General features: G+C 44.1%; 1 protein-coding gene across 2 annotated transcripts in view; it reads right to left on the reverse strand.

The window, feature by feature from the left end:
• LOC141106398 (membrane-spanning 4-domains subfamily A member 4A-like) overlaps nt 1–22,428 on the reverse strand; it is a 104,210-nt gene that overhangs the window by 26,583 nt on the left and 55,199 nt on the right. For both annotated transcript variants that reach the window (XM_073597159.1, XM_073597158.1), the window contains exon 5: nt 20,164–20,331. In XM_073597159.1, coding sequence (XP_073453260.1) covers nt 20,164–20,331 — 168 coding nt within the window. The remainder of the gene's footprint in view (nt 1–20,163; nt 20,332–22,428) is intronic.

A 22,428-nucleotide genomic window follows, 5' to 3' on the forward strand; every position in this document is an offset into this window, starting at 1 on the left:
CTTCAAAAAAGAAATGCACCACTAAGGAGCACACAGTCTCCGATCCACACCTCTACCTCGGGGAGCCCAGAAAAAGTAAGGGAGAGGCTGGATGCCTCAGGTACAAGCCGTGAACTAGCACAAGGCCTGGACTCAGGGGAATACACCAGAGATCTCCCTGATTCCATAAATCTCTTCCCACTAATAATAAACCCGTCCTGGATACCACCTTAAAGGATATGTTAGTGTCTCTTAGGAGCTCATTACATGCTGACATGCTATTCTGTGTTCACAAATTCGGAGTGGAACTGAGAGAAACTGTATCCAGAGTAGATCACATAGAACACAAAATGGGGGAGTTTGCAACCACCATTAACGATCTAGTAGATGCACATGAAAGCAATACTGATGAAATGGATGCCATAAAAGCCAAATTGGTGGCCATTGAAGACCCCTCCAGGAGAAATAATTTAAAAATAAGGGGGGTCCCCGAGTCGGTCCAACAAACTGACCTACGCACCTATGCAGCCCCACTTTTCCAGGCCATATTGCCTGACCTAACAGACCTGGACATTACAGTGGAAAGGATCCATCGCTTACCTAAACCATCTCACCTACCGGACAACATACTCAGAGATGTCATACTCCGGCTACATTTCTTCCAAGCGAAAGAGCGCCTGATGGCGGCTTCCCCCAACAAAGATGTCTTCCCTTCACAGTATAAAGATCTGCAATTTTTTGCTGACTTGTCCCAATTCACTCTGCAGAAACGTAGGAACCTAAATACAATCTCTAAGGCATTGAGAAACCATAAGATCACCTATAAATGGGGGTTCCCTACAAAATTGATCATTACAAAGGAGGGTAAGGAACATGTTCTAGACACTCTCGCCAAAGGGATGCAATTACTCCAAATATGGCATATTATACCAGATGATGAGCCAAGGGCTCAGAAATCACGGAGCCCTGACTACATTGCAGAGGATTGGAACTTGGTTACCTCCAAAAATGCCTGCAAGCATACCTGACCCAGCCGTAGTCAGTGCAGGTTACATTCTGATGTTCCTTGAGTGGGGAAAAGGCTGCTAAGCTGTTTCTTAGTTTATCCCCCAAATGCAATTTGAGTGACTGGATGTCACACTCAGGTCGGACTGACCTATCCGCGGTTCTGTTTGAAACCCTCATATGTTTTTCTATGTTGTTTTTTTTCTCAGTTAACTACTGCTTATGTCCGCAGTCGCAGAACTTACGAGCATTCATCTGATTAACCAAGCCGCATATCAAACCTACTACGATCACAAACGCTCAAGCTTCCGTCGTATCTGGAACAATTTAGCCAAGCCTATCACCGAATGTAAGTGTTACCAGCACATGCCTTATAATGCACTCCAATCTGCATTTGCACAATGCCTATCACTTTCTTAACAATCAACGCCAGTGGGCTTAATCACCCTACGAAACACAGTTCCATGTGGAATGAAGTGACTTAAGACAAGGGTGATATTATTGCGTACAGGAAACGCACTTCAAACAGCAGGCCCAACCTAAGTGTTCTCACCCTAAATTTCCACATGTTTTCTTTGCAAGCTCTAATGCTAAAAAGAGAGGAGTACTTACGGCAATAAAGGAAACAGTAGCTTTTCACCTTCATAATGAACTACAGGATGTACAAAGCAGATACCATATTCTGGTCTGTGATGTCAACAATACCACCTACACAGTGGTGAACATCTATGCCCCAAATGTCCACCAGACTCACTTTCTTAATAAGCTCATGAAAAAGGTGTCACATATACAAAGGGCCCACCTGATCCTATGTGGGGACTTTAACCTACCACTCGACCCCAGCATGGACTTAACTTCGTTAATCACCAGGAAAACCCAGACCCTACAACCCCTTCTGAGGAACTATGATGTGTATGATGCATGGAGATGCCTTCATGCCACGGAGAGGGACTACTCTTTTTTTTCAGTTAGTCATAAAATATATATAAGACTTTATCTTTTTTGACAGACAAATGGTTATTAACCAAAATTAAAGCATCTGTGATCAATATTATCACTTGGTCGGATCATGCCTCAGTGTCGCTGTTGGTGGATGACACATCCATTAACAACTCCACTTTTGTTTGGAGAGCTAACCCACGACTATTCCAGGATGATCCTTCCAAATCGACATTACAAAGAGAACTAAGTGAATTTTTCGATCATAATGTAAACTCTTTTGCTCACCCCTTTGTGATATGGAACGCACACAAGGCATTTATGCGAGGTCTCCTAATTAAACTAGGAGCGAGGGCTAAAAGTATGAGGGGGCAGCGCATACTGGACTTCTCTAGACAAATTCAAACATTAGAAACCCAAAACAAAGCAAATTTTTCCCCTAAGCTATCAGAACAATTAACCAAGCTGAGATTTGATCTCCGATTGATACTGCTGGAGGACTTTGAAAAGTCTTCCAGGAGGTTGAAAATGACATATTATGCAAATGGTAACAAAGCAGGGAAATTATTAGCAGATCGATTAAGAGGACATAGACATAAAACTAAAATTCCCTACATTATACATCCAGAAAACCAAACTAAATTATATCACCCCCAGGACATAGCGGATGCCTTCAGCACCTACTATGGGTCTCTATATAACCTGAAAAATGACCCGAACACGATTCAACCCCTATCCCACACAATCTCTGAATTTCTTAGCAAAATAGAGCTTCCTCAACTTACATAAACTCAAAACACGGTACTAAACTCTCCGTTCATGATACAAGAGATATCCCAAACGATCGAATCAATGGGCAGTAATAAATTTCCTGGACCAGATGGTTTTACAGGTGAATACTTCCAGACGTTTAAAGATATACTAGTTCCTAGACTCACAGAGATATTCAACCAAGCTGCCTCTTCCTCCTCTTTTCCACCTGAAATGCTAAAAGCAATGGTTGTAGCACTGCCGAAGCCGGGGAAGGACCCTAATAACCCACAAAATTTCTGCCCGATATTACTTAATAATGATTTGAAGATTTATGCTAAATTAATATCTCGTAGATTGGTAGATCTCCTTCCATCTCTAATACACCCAGACCAATCTGGTTTCACCAAAGGTCGCCAAACAGCAGATGCGACTAGATGCCTGATTAACCTCATACACCTGGTCAACAAGACTGGAAGGCCTTCTCTGCTCCTTGCTTTGGATGCAGAGAAGGCGTTTGATAGGATTCATTGGATGTACTTGAAAAAAGTTCTAAGCATATTTGGTTTTCAGGGCCAGATGTACCAAGCTATAATGGCACTATACACAACCCCGTCAGCACAGGTTTACATATCAGGTATGTTGTCTACCCCATTCAACATAATGAATGGTAGCCGTCAAGGCTGCCCACTATCCCCATTAATTTTTAACCTACTAATGGAACATTTAGCAACGTACATACGCCAACATCCCAAAATCAAGGGAATAGCAAATGGAGGTAGAATGCACACCATTAGCCTATTCGTGGGCAACATCATTCTGATCCTTACCGATGTGTTGTCCTCCCTGGCTTCGGTTCAGCAAGCTTTACAATTGTTTAATGCAATATCTTATTATAAAGTTAACAAAACTAAGTCGTATCTATTAGGATTAGGTCTATCCATTAAGATGAAACATTGCATTAGCAGTAGCTTCCCTTACAGGTGGAAAGAAAATGGTATATCTAGGAATCACTCTTACATCTAAAGTTTCACATCTAGTGAGAGAAAACTATATCCCATTTCTGAGCTCCCTGAGACCCAAACTAGACAAATTGCGGAGGTTTGAACTTTCCTGGACAGGAAGGCTTGCTGCATTTAAAATGCAGGTCCTACCACAATTCCTGTATATATTCAGGACTTTACCCATACCAGTGCCTCAGTCCTTTTTCCAGCAGGCACAATCTGCAATAGATAGGTATCTGTGGTCAGGGAAAAAAGCACGATGCGCCTTCAACAAGCTTATTAAACTTAAACAAATGGGTGGGATAGGTCATAGGTCATACCTCGATAAAAGACTACCAGGTGGCTACCATACTAGCCCAAATGAAAGATTGGTTCCATCCCCACAACAACACCCTATGGACAGAACTAGAGAGCTCCCAAATCAAAGGAGGAAATCTATATAACTATCTATTCACTAGCCCAAACCGCTTATCTAAATCATCTACTATTGCACCTACCATACAGGCTTCTATTGAAACCTGGCAATATCTCCTTAAATATAAAACCCCTGATGGTCCCCAAACCTCTCTTAAATTCCCGATCACTGCTCTAGAATATATAATACCTTACATAACTAACTAATTGGTGTACCAATAGGGAACTCTTATTGGAAGATCTATTTATAGGGCTTAAGCTGAAAACATTCAGAACTTTGCAGATTGAATATTCCATCCCAGCTTCTGAGTACGATAGATATATTCAACTATCCCTCCTACTTCACAAACAGGGTAACAATCTTTCCACCCATCTACACTGGCAAATAGCTATTTTCTATACAGCCAAACACTCAAATCTCAGGGGTACGTCATTACTTTACAAACACCTACAGAATAAACAATCCTTTAGTAAAACTACTAATATAGGAGCATGGGAAAGGGACTTTGAGAAAAACTATACAGAGGATCAGTGGAAAAAAGCCCTCACTGTTACGTATGCATCAACAAGAAGTGCCAACCTATGGGAACTGCACCACAAAATCCTATTATGGTGGTATCTTACCCCTTACCGTATCTCAAAATTTGTTCCAGGAGCCTCTGCAGAATGTTGGAGGAAGTGCGGAACAACGGGTACACTTCTACACGTGTTGTGATCGTGTCCACGCATCAAAAAGTTTTGGGCGCTCATATTCCAGATAATAGAGCAAATTACAGAAATAAAAGCTGCATCTTCTCCGGGTATGGCACTTCTGTCACTAGGAATAGATTTAATTCCAGCACCAATGAGAATACTAGTGTCCCACTTACTTATCGCAGCTAGACTCACTATAGTACGCCACTGGAAAGATGTTGAACCACCTCCCATAGTGGAAACCCTACACATAATAAATACACATAGTGCCTATGAAACACAATTTGCTTGGAGTGCTGCTGTTTTAACCCCCCGCTGGCGGCCAAAAAAGGGTTAAAACCCCTCATATAGCGCGGCTATAGCCGCGCTGTCCCATTGATTTCAATGGGCAGGAGCGGTGAAGGAGCGGTGAATACACCGCTCCTTCACCGATCCAAAGATGCGGCTTGCAGGAGATTTTTTTCTTCTCCTGCCAGCGCACCGCTTCAGTGTGAAAGCCCTCGGGCTTTCACACTGAACAAACAGCGGAGGCTGTTTAGGGGCGGTTTGCAGGCGGTATTTTTAGCGCAATAACGCCTGCAAACTGCCCCAGTGTGAAAGGGGTCTTAGACTAAGTGGAACTGGACTAAGTGGTGAGTTAAAAACAAGAGGTTGTAACAGGGGTCAAGTACCTGTGTATTGTAAGTACATGAGTGCTGCGAGTGTACGTGGGCTGTATTGAGTATTAGTGTCAGGTAGTACCTGTGTATTGTGAGTACCTGAGTGTTGTCTGAGTAGTGTGTGTGTGGATCGTTAGTACCTGTGTATTGTGTGTGTGCACATTGGTCTGAGAGTGCGCGTTGGTCAGCGAGTGCAAGTTGGTCAGCGAGTGCAAGTTGGTCTGCGAGTGCACGTTGGTCTGCGAGTGCACGTTGGTCTGCGAGTACCTGTGTATTGTCTTGTTGAGTACCTTGTATTGTCTTGTTGAGTACCTGTGTATTGTCTTGTTGGGTATTAGTGTCAGGAAGCTAGTTGCTGTGTAAATTGGACAGGGTATAATCCCCAATCCTCATTAAATTAGTAGGTACCATGGCTAGTGGGTGTGGAGATGCGACTCGGTGTACATCTTGCGGCATGTATGCATTCCTTGATCATCCAATCGAGGGCGATTACTGCTTAGCAAAATGTAAGCACATTTCCCTGGAAGCCCTGAATCTGGGGAAGCAACTGTCAGCACTGAGAAGTCCCTCCATACTAAAGGAGAGCCAGGTACGTACACGGCAGGTGCCGGCAGGGGCCAGCATAGAGGTGGGTGGAGACAGAGGTGCAGGCATAGGCGTGCGCACAGGGTGTGCCGGGTGTGCCCAGGCACACCCTAATCACCCCATGCGCATTAGTATTATTGCTCTGTGTAGCAGCAGGGACATGTGAAAGATCTACCTCTTACCCACTCTGCCATAAGAGAAGTGTCTTCTCTTTCACTGTGCCGGCAGAGAGATCAATTTGCCAGGGTCATATATATGTAGACACACACATGCATGTGTGTTTGAGCTTTAGGGTGCACACCCTAATGCAATAGGCTGCGCACATCTATGGGTGCAGGCACTAGGAAACAGTAGATGGGTGACAGTCAGGGTAGAGGGGGAAGTGCCAGGGAGGGTGATTCAGGGCTGGAGCATCCCAATAAGTACACTCCATTGAGTGACATTGGTGAAACCAGTCAGGGACCAGCACTGCTGGAGCTGAGGGACTCTTCTAGTTGCCGGGGGAAGAACTCCTCCAGTGAGAGTGTGGGGGGGGGAGCAAAGGGAAAGGAAAGACAGATTCTGGTGGTAGGGGACTCAATTCTTAGGAGGACAGTGAGGGCAATCTGTAACAAAGACCTGAAGCGCCAAACTGTATGTTGTCTACCGGGCACTTGGGTTCGGCACATCACGGATCTGGAGGACAGATCACTGGGAGGGTTGGGGAAGACCCAGCTGTCATGGTGCATGTTGGCACCAATGACAAAGTCTTGGGAGCTAAATTAACGTAAAGGACCTCCAAGGTAGTATTTTTAGGAATACTACCAGTACATTGAGCCACACCAGAAAGGCAGAGGGAGATTAGGGAAGTAAACAAGTGGCTGAAGAGCTGGTGTAGTAAGGAGGGGTTTGGGTTCCTGGAGGACTGGAACGACCGAAGTCAATCACCAGTACTATAGAAGGGACGGACTGCACCTAAATAAGGAGGGTGCAGAAAAGATGGGAGTAAAGATGGCCAAAAAGTTAGAGGGGTTTTTAAACTAGGTGACGGGGGGAGGGCCCAGAGGTAGAGATAGTCAGCACAGAACATATTCCAGAGGGTAGTATTGGGCAGTGTTGCCAACCGCCCGTATATTCACAAGCAGCCCGTGAAAGCCCGTAATAAGGGAAAAGTGCCAGTAAAAATGGCTGCGACTGGATCGGGTGAGAACTGCGGAAATCCCTGAGACAATCCAATCCTGATTCTGCACTGCCTGACCCGCCCACACCCGCTGATGACGATTGCTAGGAGCCGAGCGGGCTGAAGGAGGAGCCTCGGAGTCGGAGTGGAAAGTTCATTGGAGCGAGGGCTGGCAGCGGCATTGGCACCAGCAGCACCGCACCGTCCGTGAGTGAGATGGACAGCGCAGACCTGGACTGTCAGACTCACCCCCTGGACAGACTCACAAAGCCCTGACCAGTGCTGAGCACACCCTGGCTGCAGCCCCGGTGAGTAAAATATGAAAACGTGCACACAACGTGTGACCTGTCCTTACCTAATGTGCAAACAGTACTTGCCGTTCTACCAAATAATTAATAGTGTCTTAATTTAGTGAATAAAATATGAGTCATATTTTATTCACTAAATTAAGACACTTTATTAATTATTTATTTTGTACAATCTCACTTTGTACTGTTCACTTTGGCTGTTATCTATGTGATGGCCACAGACAGGCACAGGCAACAGTTACCAAACAAAAATGACAGTGATGAGATTGTACAAAATCATTGTATACAATCTCTGTCTTGCTATATCCTGTATCCTGTCCACCTCCTGTACCCTGTCTGCGTCCTTTGACCACCTCCTGTATCCTGTCTGCAGCCTCTAACCATCTCTTATATCATATCCGCAATCTCTGACCATCTCTTGTATCATGCCTGCAGTCTCGGACCATCTCTTGTATCATGTCTGCAGTCTCTGACCATCTCTTGTATCATGTCTGCAGTCTCTGACCATCTCTTGTATCATGTCGGCAGTCTTTGATCATCTCCTGTATCATGTCTGCAGTCTCTGACCATCTCTTGTATTATGTCTGCAATCTCTGACCATCTCTTGTCTTTTATCATGTCTGCAGTCTGTGAGGGGGAATCTGGAGAGGAAGCAAGAGTGGGAGTGCCCCCCGGGATGGGAATTCCAGGAGGAGTCAGATGTGTGAGAACTGTGGAGAGGAGATTATAGGATAACACCAAAGCCACCAACCTGGAGCCGTCTGACTGAGCCCTGCACAGTGTACCTGAGAGGAGGTCAGTGACAGCGCCGCCAGGCCAGTCTGAGGTCACTGATGTAAGGGGGGAGTGAATACAATAATTTAAGGGGGCATTGATATAAAGGTTCCCCCTTGTATTAGTAACCCCCCCATTACCTTAGTGTATTCACTCTGTGGATGGTGGTCTCTGGTCACCAGAGCCCCCCCTTACTTTAGAGTTCCCTCTTAAATCATGGTCATTCCCCTTTACGTCAGAGTTCCCTTGCACTGTAAGGGGGAATCTTGCAGACTCTGTAAGGGGGATCTCTGTGCTGGCTGGGTTATATTAATCTGACCTTCATGTAAAGGGAGAAATATGGTTTTTGACTTTTGTTTAAATTAAACACGTTACTAATAGCACTAGCTACATGTTTATAGTTTAAATACTGATATTTACACTGATTAGCACTGAAAACGGCAATTTTAGGTACTTTTTAGCAGTGTCGGTAAAAAATGTGTCTCTGTCAGTAAATTTCATGATTTTTGGCAGTAAAAAAAATTGGAGCCGTTTGTAAATTTTGGCATCCTGCCAGTAAATTTCACTTGGGCGGGGTGGGTTGGCAACACTGGTATTGGGGGCATTAGTGGTAGGTTGACTAAAGCACATAACCCCAAGGTAAGTATAGTAATAAGTCCTAGTTGCAATCTCGGAACACTCAATAAGAGGATAGTATGCGACCAGTCTAATCTGTGGCATGTTCACCAATGCCAGGAGCCTGGCAGACAAGATGGATGAACTAGACATACTGTTGTACGAGGAGGATTTGGATTTTGTGGGAATTTCAGAGACCTGGTTCAACAGCTCCCATGATTGGCTGACAACCATTCAAGGGTATACCATTTATTGCAGGGATAGAGAGGGTAAAAAAGGGGGAGGGATATGCCTATATATCAAGAATAATGTACAAGTGAATGTGAGAGATGACATCACTAAGGGAGCTAGGGAGGAGGTAGAATCCTTATGGGTAGAGCTCCAAAGGAATGAAGCTAAGAGGAAAATAATACTGGGAGTATGCTATAGGCCCCCTAACCTGAGGGAGGAGGGGGAGACGGATCTCCTATCACAAATTTGATTATCAGCAAGGATGGGAAGTGTTATTATAATTAGGGATTTTAATTATCCAGACATAGACTGGGCGAAGGGAACCACGCATTCGTCTAAGGCTCGCCAGTTCCTAAATGTCTTGCAGGACAATTTCATGGTTCAGATGGTAGACGCATCAACTAGAAATAAAGCGCTAGTCCCAGATGCCGGGGGACAGGGGATCTCATCCACATGTTGTGGAGGTGCCCCAAGTTGTTTCGGTACTGGAAGAGGGTGACCAATAGCCTAGGAGATATTTTTGGCACCTTAGTGAAGAGGGAGGCTATAGTATGAATCTTGGGGTATAGGTGGGTGAAGGGGGAGAGGAGGAGTACCACACTGGCCATCTCGAGAGGCTTGTTTCAAGCCAGGAAAATGATAGCATTAAGATGGCAATCAAAGGACCCCCCAACCGTGAAAGATTGGATAGCTACATTGAGCGAAACCCTGTGCAGGGAAAGATTGGAATATATTAAGAGAGGCAATCTCCAGGAATTTGATAGAATGTGGAGGCCATGGGTGGAAAAGGTGGGCCACACCAATGGAGAGTTTAGAGAGCAGCAGAGTGGGCTATAGTTTCAACATAGCCAGACCGGTAGGAAATTGGAACTCCTGACTGTATCGGGCGCCTTAGGGTGGTTGGTTTAAATTAAGTTAATTTTAGGTAATAGTAGTAAGTCTGTAAATCTTGTTTTTGGGTATGTATTTAACTTAGGTGATACGTGGGAAGGGGGGGAGGGAGGGAAGGGTGCATCCATGATCTTTTATTGGTATGTACAACACTGGCTTCGATATTAGGAGGTGGGAGCGGGGTGCCCACTAGTTTCCTTTTTCTTTTATTTTTTATCTTTTATGGGATGACATGCTGTACCCCTACTGCATTACTATCTCAGCTACTTTATTTAGCAAGAGACAAGGTCCTTTTGTTTCGTTGTTCCCAGTTCGATAAAACTGTGTGTATGAGAATGAGTAAATAGGGCTATTAGTAAGTTAATTTAATAAAGTTTCAAGCTGTGATTTCACAAAAGAAAATAAGGAAAGGCATATACCACAATGATGTGAATTTGAGAAGGCGACAGTTAATGAACGTTAAGCTGATTCTGCCCTCTAACGGTGTTCGCTGATGTGGAGAAGAAAAAAAAAAGAGAAAAAAAAAAGAAGTAAAGCGTTACTGGATCTACTGATTACCAACAATACAGACCTGATCACAGATGTGGAAATACGGGGCAATTTAGGATACAGCGATCACAAGTCAATTGGCTTCAGTATAAATCACACAAATAGGAATACAAAGACACTAAATTTCAAAAGAGCCGACTTCCCTAAACTACGAACCTTGTTAGAAGGCATGAATTGGGATAAAATCTTAGGAACAAAGAACACGGAGGAGAGATGGGTTTGCTTTAAGAGCATATTAAATAAGGGCATTAGCCAATGCATCCCATTGGGTAATAAATGTGAAAGAGCGAACAAAAGTCCTGGATGGCTTAACTCCAATGTAAAAATGGATATAAAAGCAAAGGAGAAGGCCTTCAAAAAATACAAGGTTGAGGGATCACCATCAGCATTCAGACTTTATAAAGAATGCAACAAGAAATGTAAGGGAGCAATTAGGGCGGCTAAGATAGAACACGAAAGACACATAGTGGAGGAGAGCAAGAAGGACATCTGGTTACGAAGGATGTGGAGATGGCGAAGGTATTGAATTTATTCTTCTCCTCAGTCTTCATGAGGGAATCGGGGGCTTCAGTAACCAAAACTGCAGTGTTTATCCTTATGACACATCACAGGTAGCAGCTCCATGGTTAACAGAGAACAGAATTAAAATTAGTCTTGGGAAACTTAACATTAATAAATCACCGGGACCAGATGGCTTGCATCCGAGGGTACTTAGGGAACTCAGCAAAAATTAGGAACAATGGTCTGGCAATTACTTGACTGACAGTCTACTGACTGGAATGGTACCAGGTGATTGGAGAAAAGCCAATGTAGCACCAATATTTAAAAAGGGCCCAAAATACATCCCTGGGAATTACAGACCAGTTAGCCTAACCTCAATAGTATGCAAGCTCTTGGAGGGGATGATAAGGGACTATATACAAGATTTTAGTAACGAGAACTGTATCATTAGCAGTAATCAGCATGGATTCATGAAGAATTGTTCTTGCTAAACCAATCTATTAACCTTCTATGAGGAGGTGAGTTGCCATCTAGATAAAGGAAAGCCCGTAGACGTAGTGTATCTGGATTTTGCAAAAGCATTTGACACAGTTCCCCATAAACATTTACTGTACAATATAAGGTCCATTGGCATGGACCATAGGGTGAGTACATGGATTGAAAACTGGCTACAAGGGCGAGTTCAGAGGATGGTGATAAATGGGGAGTACTTGGCATGGTCAGAGGTGGGTAGTGGGGTCCCCCAGGGTTTTGTGCTGGGACCAATCCTATTTATTTTGTTCATAAATGAGCTTGAGGACGGGGTAAACAGTTCAATCTCTGTATTTGCGGACAATACTAAGCTTAACAGGGCAATAACTTCTCCGCAGGATGTGGAAACCTTGTAAAAAGATCTGAACAAATTTATGAGATGGGCAACTACATGGCAAATGAGGTTTAATGTAAAATAATGCATTTGGGTGGCAAAAATATGAATGCAATCTATATACTGGGGGAAGAACCTCTGGGGGAATCTAGGATGGAAAAGAACCTGGGGGTCCTAGTAGATGGCTCAGCAATGGCATGCAATGCCAAGCTGCTGCTAACAAAGCAAACAGAATATTGGCATGCAATAAAAAGGGGATCAACTCCAGAAATAAAGCGATAATTCTCCCACTCTACAAGATTCTGGTCCGGCCGCACCTAGAGTATGCTGTCCGGTTCTGGGCACCAGTTCTCAGGAAGGATGTACTGGAAATGGAGCGAGTACAAAGAAGGGCAACTAAGCTAATAAAGGGTCTGGAGGATATTAGTTATGGGGAAAGGTTGCAAGCACTGAACTTATTCTCTCTGGAGAAGAAACTCTTGAGAGAGGATATGATTTCAATTTATAAATACCTACTGGTGACCCCAAAATAGGGATAAAACTTTTTCGCGGAAGAGAGTTTAACAAGACACGTGGCCACTCATTAAAATTAGAAGAAAAGAGGTTTAACCTTAAACTACGTAGAGTGTTCTTTACTTGAAGAGCGGTAAGGATGTGGAATTCCCTTCCACAGGTGGTGGTCTCAGCAGGGAGCATCGATAGTTTCAAAAAACTATTAGATAAGCACCTGAATGGCCGCAACATACAGGGATATACAATGTAATACTGACATATACTCACACACATAGGTTGGACTTGATGGACTTGTGTCTTTTTTCAAACTCACCTACTATGTAACTATATGCTCTGCTTCAGTATGTCACAGTACGTGCTGGCATTCATGGTTCCCTCAATGAACTGTAGCTCCCCAGTGCGGCAGCACTCATGCAGCCCCAGACCATGACACCCCCACCACCATGCTTGACTGTAGGCAAGACATACTTGTCTTTGTACTCCTCACCTGGTTGCCATCACACACGCTTGACACCATCTGAACCAAATAAGTTTATCTTGGTCCCATCTGATCAGACCACATGACATGGTTCCAATAATCCATGTCCTTAGTCTGCTTGTCTTCAGACAACTGCTTGTGGGCTTTCTTGTGCATCATCTTTAGAAGAGGCTTCCTTCTGGGATGATAGCCATACAGACCAATTTGATGCAGTGTGCGGCATATGGTCTGAGCACTATCAGGCTGACCCCCCACCCCTTAAACCTCTGCAGCAACGCTGGCAGCACTCATACATCTATTTCCCAAAGACGATTTCTGAATGTGACGCTGAGCACATTAACTCAACTTCTTTGGTCGACCATGGCGAGGCCTGTTCTGAATGTAACCTGTCCTGTTAAACCACTGTATGGTCTTGGCCACCATGCTGCAGCTCAGTTTCAGGGTCTTCCCAATCTTCTTATAGCCTAGGCCATCTTTATGTAGAGCAACAATTTTTTTTCAGATCCTCAGAGAGTTCTTTGCCATGAGGTGCCATTTTGAACTTCCAGTGACCAGTATGAGAGAGTGAAAGCAATAACACCAAATTTAACACACCTGCTCTCCATTCACACCTGAGACCTTTTAACATTAACAAGTCACATGACATCGAGGAGGGAAAATGGCTAATTGGGCCCAAATTTACACTGTTATACAAGCTATACACTCACTACTTTACATTGTAGCAAAGTGCCAAAAGTGTTGTCACATGAAAAGATACAATAAAATATACAAAAATGTTAGGGGTGTACTGACTATTGTGAGATGCTGTGTGCATATGTATATATATATATATATATATATATATATATATATATATATATACTGTATTTATTGACGTATAACACGCACTTTTTCACCCTGAAAATCGGGTGCAAATAGTGTGTGTGTGTTATACGCCGATACTGCAATTTGGGCTGCCTAGGAGGGAATGGGGAGGAGGACGGGACGCCGTCAGATTACATACAGCGAGAATCTCCTGTTTACTCAGCGGACTCTGTAATAGGAAGTCCCGTTTCCTAGGTCGCATTGGACCAGTGTTCTGTCTATCATAGAAGCCAGTCCAGGAGGCAGACTTTGTATTAAAAAGGCCGCCAAGTAAACAGGAGATTCTCGCTGTATGTAATCGGACGGCGCTCGTCCCGCCCCCCTCCCTATACCCTCTGAGGCTGCAGTAATCTGAGGTGTAGGGATGAGCTGAACACCCCCCTGTTCAGTTTGCACCAGAACATGCGAACAGGCAAAAAATTTGTTTGAACACGCGAACACCGTTAAAGTCTATGGGACACGAACATGAATAATCAAAAGTGCTAATTTTAAGGCTTATATGCAAGTTATTGTCATAAAAAGTGTTTGGGGACCTGGGTCCTGCCCCAGGGGACATGGGTCAATGCAAAAAAAGTTTTAAAAACAGCTGTTTTTTCGGGAGCAGTGATTTTAATAATGCTTAAAGTGAAACAATAAAAGTGTAATATTCCTTTAAATTTCGTACCTGGGGGGTGTCTATAGTGTGCCTGTAAATGGGCGCATGTTTTCCCGTGTTTAGAACAGTCTGACAGCAAAATGACATTTCAAAAGAAAAAAAGTCATTTAAAACTACTCACGACTAATAATGAATTACCGGTCCGACAATACACATAAAAGTTCATTGATAAAAACGGCATGGGAATTCCCCACAGGGGAAAGCCGAACCAAAATTAAAAAAAAAAATGACATGGGGGTTCCCCCTAAATTCCATACCAGGCCCTTCAGGTCTGGTATGGATATTAAGGGGAACCCCGGCCAAAATTTAAAAAAAAAAATGGCGTGGGGTTCCCCTCAAAATCTATACCAGACCTGAAGGGAGACTCGTCCCCTCTCTTTTCTTGTGGCCTGTCAGGTTGCGTGCTCGGATAAGGGTCTGGTATGGATATTAAGGGGAACCCCTCGCCAAAATTTTTTAAAAAATGGCGTGGGGTCTCCCCAAAAATCCATACCAGACCCTTATCCGAGCACGCAACCTGGCAGGCCACAGGAAAAGAGAGGGGACGAGAGAGCGCCCCCCCTCCTGAACCGTACCAGGCCACATGCCCTCAACATTGGGAGGGTGCTTTGGGGTAGCCCCCCAAAACACCTTGTCCCCATGTTGATGGGGACAAGGGCCTCATCCCCACAAACCTTGCCCGGTGGTTGTGGGGGTCTGCAGTGGGGGGGCTTATCAGAATCTGGAAGCCCCCTTTAACAAGGGGACCCCCAGATCCCGGCCCTCCCCCCTGTGTAAAATAGTTAGGGGGTACAAAAGTACCCCTACCATTTCACTCAAAAAGTGTCAAAAATGTTAAAAATGACAGAGACAGTTTTTGACAATTCCTTTATTTAAATGCTTCTTCTTTCTTCTTTTTTCTTTCTTCTATCTTCTATCTTCCTTCGGTTTCTTCCTCCATCTTCTTCTTCTTCTGGTTCTTCCTCCGGTGTTCTCATCCGGCATTTTCCTTGACGGGGACTTCCCTGTGGCATTCCCTGTGATGTCAGAGGGGGCGGACAGGGAAGTCACCGTGCGTCAGAGGGGGCGGGGTCACTGGGTGGCCCCGCCCTCCATTATTTAAGAACCGTCAGAAGAGGAGAAGCGTCACAGAGCGGGAGCCTCCCACCATGCTGGATGCGGAGCGGGCCAGAAGACAAAGGGAAGAAGACGCCAGCGCCGCAGAGGAAGATGCTGGATGAGAACACCGGAGGAAGAACCAGAAGAACCAGAAGAAGAAGAAGGTGGAGGAAGAAACCGAAGGAAGATAGAAGATTTAAATGCTTTAAAAGCCCCTATAGGTCATCAGGTTAGAGTTAACCTTCAATGATTGGCCTAGAATTATTGATCTCGCTCTGGCGTTCGTGGCAATATGGTGCCTCCAACACATGTATTTTATTAAAAAAATGTATTAAACAGATTTTGGTAAAAGGTTTCTGTCTCCTGCTGATGTAAGTTGATGGAACGCAGATCGTGTTCCATTATCTTCTTCTCCAGCATAGCTTGGTCAGCCGGGTAGGGGGGAGGGAGCTCAGAGGACACACGTCTGCTCTCCTCTCCTTCTTGTTGGTGATATCACTTCTGAGTCCCTCTGTCAGTTTGCCAGGCAGGTATGGCCAGGAAAGAATATAATGCAATGCGATCTGCAATGCATTACATTCACTGAAGCACAGGGGAGACATCCAGGGTCTTAATTTTCAATGTGGATTTATTAAAGATTTACACATAAACAAAATAAAGCATGGAAACAAAATATTGAGCAGACAGATAACAAATCCAACATATAACAACACTATTACAAGTAAAAGAAAATCATATAATTTACTCTGTAGACAAAAATAATTGCATGTAGAAGTTAGAGTTCAGAGTTGACCCCACATATGAATAAGCTTCAAAGCCAATCAATGTGAGACAGTTAAGGTTGAAAGAAGAAGAAAAAGAAAACAAACAAAAAAAAAAACTTCTGTAGGAAAAGACAGAGGGGTAAAAAAACCAAACACTGTGTCCAGACAAAAATATAATACTAAGGAGAGCGATTGATTCCACTTCAACATGCTATGAGGAGATCTTTCAATTCTTGAGAGTCTAAAAACCTTCCAGGAGAACCAAGTTTGGTGGTAATAATTAATGCACATGAGCTGAGCACTTATGGTTAAGAGCCTCCATATGCTCAATATGGTCCATCTCAGAAACCGATTCCAAAAGAGTTGGAGCCTGTGTCGATTTCTGATGCCGCGGGATAACTGCCCGAGCTGTTGTTACAAAAGGCCGTAATATGTCTTTCTTAATATATTTGAGAGTACCAGGAATAACAAGAGAGCAGTGCTTTCTGGGGAGAGTTTGGTATAGCCAAGATTTCAGGTCCAGAACCTGTGTACAGCAGGGCAGGCCCACCAAATGTGGGTCAGGGTACCTCGACTCCGCTGACAGCATCAGAAGAGATCAATCACAGATGGATAGAGACGAAGAAAGGTTGGGCTCCTGTACCATCTAGATAGTAATTTAAACCTAGTCTCGTGGGTCCTACTGGCTAAAGATAAATGCTGAGTAAGTATAAAGGACTTATTCCAGTCTTCTGAAGAGAATAAAACATCAAGTTCTGTTGCCCAGCAGTCTGTGCAATCAGGAAGATCAGGGTGTGCGCAACACACAAGGATGTTTTATATCACTGAAAGTGTACGATCAGGCATGGAGTCTCAAAGGAGCAGATCCTCAAATGGGGTTGGGTTCCTAACCAATAGATTCCAACCAATGAGAAATGGACATAGATACAATAGGGATGATTGAAGAAAGAGGGGTTATCATCACATCACGTAAAATCTGAACCAGCCGGCGGGACTCAGATTTATGCCAAGTCAGAAATGTTGTGCAGGACAAAGCTGGTGGTAACTTTATGGTCCCAAAAAGGGGGTCATAGGTCCCGCAATAGATGATAGGGAGAACCTATCTATGTATCTATCCCAAAGGTGAAGAAGGTGAAATCATAAATAAATAACACACAGAGTGTTATCAATAATGAAAAAAAAAATTTAACTATGAAAAATACAATAAGAAATGCAAAACACCAAGCCCAACACCAAAAATAAAATAAAAAGTGCTTCTAGACAGACGTGTCCTCTAGTGGCTTCACTACGGGTGCTCAGAAAGTAGATGGCAACTCACCAAAGCTGTTTGAAATCTTTTTACAGAAGGTCAAATGCGCTTTTGGAAAACCAGATTAGTTACTTAGCTTGCACCCTTCTACTCCAATGATCCCTCAGAATAAGGCTAGGGTGTAGGAATATGCTCCACCAGAGACACAGAGAAGGACTTTATAGTGTAATAAGTTTTATTTGATGTTTAAAAGCAAATATATGAAAGTTGCACTCACATGTATCCATGCCTAAGCATGTGCGGATGGGGCCTGTCAGTCAGGTGCTGGTATGCGATCCATGCCTCGCAGTCACAAAGGAACCCGGAAGTGACAAATCCTCGCTTCAACGTACGTTTAACTGGGTTCCTTTGTGACTACCCATTAAGGCCCATCATTGAGAGTGTCCATCTATTTACTCAGTGCAACCTCATCTTTTATATTTTAACAAAAAATGGGTAATTTATTTACATTTGTGTTCTCTAACTAGTGTATTTTAATGAAATATTGCATTTCCTTTGTGGTAATATCGTGGAACTTAAAAAATTGGAACTATCACTATTTTATTCTCTAAGGTGTCTGCTTTCAGAAAACATTTAATGTTTTGGGGGTTTTATGCAATCTTCAGATCTAAAATGATTTTTTAAACACGGTAAAAAACAAACAAACAAACACACAAACATCCCTGGCAGCGAAAGGGTTCATTGTTTTTTTTTTTATCAATTTACAACATGCAAAGTGAGTGAACAGCAGAAAAATCTAAATCAATATTTGGTGTGACTACCCTTTGTGCATGTGTACAAAGTGTGCAAGTGTAAGAATTGATGCTATTTTGAAGCCAAAGTCAGTGATTTTGTAGGATTAAAGTCAGGTTATGATTAATAAATTATACCAATTTACCAAGAAGGTGCTAATGATCATCAATTTTATATGTAGGTTGAAACACAGTCATTAACTGAAACACACAGCTGTATAGGAGGCTTAAAACTGGGTGAGGTACAGCCAACTCTGCTACTAAGGTGAGGTGGTGGAAGACAGTTTCATGTCACAGGTCATACACCATGGCAAGACTGAGCACAGCAGCAAGACACAAGGTAGTAACACTGCATCAGCGATGTCTCTCCCAGGCAAAGATTTCAAAGCAGACTGGGGTTTCAAGATATGTGGTGCAAGCTCCTTTGAAGATGCACAAAGAAACAGGCAATGTTGAGGACCATAGATGCAGCGGTCGCCAAAGAATCTTAATGCAGCAGACAAAAGACACATCATGCATACTTCCCTTCGACATTGGGAGATATCCAGCGGAAACCAATGGGACCCAGTACACCCATCTACAGTCCGGAGAAGTCTGACCAGTATAGTGCTCCTCATGGAAGACTTGCGGCCAAAAAGCTATCCCCCGATGTGGAAACATTGTTAAGAGACTCAACTATGCACGAAAATATAGGAACTGGGGTTCAGAAAAATGACAACAGGTGCTCTGGACTGATAAGAAATGTAAATATTTAGCTGTAGCAGGAGGCAGTTTGTTTGCCAAAGGGCTAGAGAGCGGTGCAATAATGTGTGTCTGCAGGAAACAGTGAAGCATGGTGGAGGTTCCTTGCAAGTTTGCATTTCTGAAAATGGAGTTGGAGATATGGTCAGGATCAATGCTGTCCTCAATGCTGAGAAATTTACATGAAAATACAGAAGGATCTGAGGCATCCTACATCCACAGAAGATCTGTGGTTAGTTTTTTAAGATCTTTGTGTGCAAGTGTACCTAGAAGAATTGATGCTGTTTTGAAGGCAAAGGGTGGTCATGCCAAATATTGATTTAATTTGTATTTCTCTTCTGTTCATTTACTTTTTTTTTTTTTACTCTTTTTGTTAAATGAGAAAAACAAACTATTAACAATTCTATTTTTTTAAGGTTCTTATCTGACAGCATTTTTCACACCTGCCTAAAACTTTTGCACAGTACTGTATATACGAAGAGAGTAGAGGTCAGGATGCAGTAATTGCTTGGTCAACAGGTAGTCTCCCTACTGCCTCTTTCTCCTTCCTCCAGTGTCTGGTCTGCTTGCCTCTTCTCTCCCCCTCCTCCAAGATCTAGTCTCATTGGCTTTTCTCAACAAACCACCCCACCACACCCGTATTTACAGCCACCACCCCCTCTACATCCACCACACTCCCACTCACAGCCACCACCACTTTCCCCATTCAATGCATTTCCACTCAGAGGCCACCTTTTCACCACCCCATCTCCCATCCACAACACCCCCATTCACAACCACCGCACCATTTCCCCATCCACCGCTACCCCATTCATAGCCACCTTTCCACCACAGTCCTCATCCTCATCCTCCACCCCCCCCCACCACACACACACACACACACACACACTTAAAGGCACTAAAACAGTGGTTTTATATTATTTGTATTATACCCAAACCTTGCCCATTCTGGAAAAGGTACACTTTTGCTAAAATATACATACATTAATATCTGAATCAGTATATGTACTTTAGTGTTTTATATATTTTTTCCTTTAATACATTATACACTTTATATTCCATTTATATAATCACCAAAATAACACTTACACGTTTCTGTCGGCATAGAGAATAATAGTTATTATTATAGTATCCATCATAGTCACTGTAATAGTTACAGTAATTGAAGGGAATTAATAACAAATCGACAATGTTTAAGATCACAGCTGTTATGCTGAAAATGGAGCTAACAATGTTCAGTCCCAGAGAGCCTCTGATCTGTAAAGAGAAAACAGGAACAATAAACCAATTATACAACAATACCATAAACAGCCTTATTCAAGTAATATTTACAAACTTTTATGTAGCCAGGTGCTCAGCCAGCTGCTGAAGGAACAAACTTGTAGGCAGGTGGCCTACCACATTTCATGTTTAGTTAAATACTCGGCTGCCCAGGTAAGGGGGAAGGGTTTAACATTTCTTGCCGCCTTCCCTGAGTGTGTTCACAGGCTTTTCCTGGGATCCAGCCTCCCTCCTGTGTGCTAAAAAAGGGAAGAGGTTCAGGTCCCAGGGGGGCTCGGACTAGAGAAAGACCAGAACATGTGCAGAGGCTTGCATGAACCTGTGTTCCACCTTCAGAGCATTTAGTCATCGGGATACCCAAGGCCATGGACTTTTCTGTTCATGTTTTAACAAATATGGACTTTTCCTCTAAGGGCTTCACCTGTGCAGATACGCGGGGCAGCCACAGTTAGGTGTAGTTAGGAGAAAGACGTTTACACATATTATACGTGTTGCGCAAAGTTTTCAGTAAAAGTTCTTTTGGCTGATTTGAGCCTGGTCTGAAGTTATTCAAGGGGTGCATGTTGGGTTTTGGCATATTCCTAAAGAACTTGGGTCTGTAATAGCACTTTAGGGTATGTAGAACACCACCACAAGAGGTTAACCTCTAAGGCTACGAAGAGGAGGTAGTTGTCATGGCTAACCGCAAGGAAGAACAGCTACAGCAACCAGTCATTTAGCGTGGTACCTGGCAGGGCCGATGCATGGATATTTGTCTACACAGGCAAAGGTGCATTTTGGTGCCCCCCCATCCTTCCTCCCACTACACCCCCCATGATGGCACATGAGATAGTCAGAGACTGCGGGCATGAAGACACATGGGGTTGTCAGAGACTGCGGGCATGATGATACATGGGGTTGTCAGAGACTGCGGGCATGATGGCACATGGGTTGCCAGAGACTGCGGGCATGATGGCACATAGGGTTGTCATAGACTGCGGGCATGATGGCACATGGGTTGCCAGAGACTGCAGGCATGAAGGCACATGGGGTTGTCAGAAACTGCGGACATGATGGCACATGGGGTTGTCAGAGTGAGACTGCATACAAGGCACATGGGATTGTCAGACTGACAATCCTATGTGCCTTGTTTGTATGCAGAGTGAGACTTTGGACATAATGGCACATGGGCAGTGCTGGTACAATAATATATACAGCTTGCTTGCCCTACCTTTTACATGGGTGGCAGAGAGAAATCTTCATCAGTGCTCCTCTTGGGCCTTCTGCTGGTCTTGGCCCCTGGTCTCAGTCGGCTCCAGGCTCCTCCCCGGGCTCACTCTCTTCTCACATGCTCTGTGTGAGAAGAATGCAGAAATGGACATGTTGGTGACCCTCTCAGCAGCCACCCAGGTGGGAGAATTTTTTTTTTCCTTATCCAGCGTTCCTCGGCTCCAGGACCGGGGCTGAAGGGAGAAGCAGACAGGTAGCGCTGTAGCGCGATGGGGGTGTCTGTCACTCACAATCTCTCTCTGCACTGCAGCTGGCAGAGGAGAAGGAATGCAGTAGGCAGGGCCTGCCCGGGATTCTAGTGAGCAGAGGCGAGCAGTGAAAGTTAACAGCGCACAGCCAGGGCTGTACTGCCTGCGCCGCCTGTCAGTGTGCTCAACTGGGTTCGGTAGAGGTGTGAGGATGGTCATCCACCGGCTCCAGCATAAGAACCTCTTGGGGAACCCCTGATTTTGGCTCCCCCCTCCTCTCCTGGCACCCTCAGGTGGCCGCCTTGGCTGCCTTATGCTGGTACTGGCCCTGGTACCTGGTTAAGTGACAGGTCCTCCGGTAGTGAGGCGGTCCGTGCTCTGACTCTCTGCCTAGCTGTTCATCTCCTCCAGTCACAGTTACAGAGATTACAGAGATCTAAGGCCTGATCACAAGGTATGGGAAGGAAAGAGTTAATTCAGGACATGCATGAGATCCACGCTATGTGTCCAGGGGGGTTTCATCTCGTTACTGGGAGCGAGGTAACGGAGGTATGTTGGAATGGTAGAATGGGCAATGGCTCTGCATGTCCCTCTGAATGCAACACATGGGAACTGC

This window comes from Aquarana catesbeiana, linkage group LG08 (assembly GCF_042186555.1).
Source record: "Aquarana catesbeiana isolate 2022-GZ linkage group LG08, ASM4218655v1, whole genome shotgun sequence".
NCBI classification, from domain to species: domain Eukaryota; kingdom Metazoa; phylum Chordata; class Amphibia; order Anura; family Ranidae; genus Aquarana; species Aquarana catesbeiana.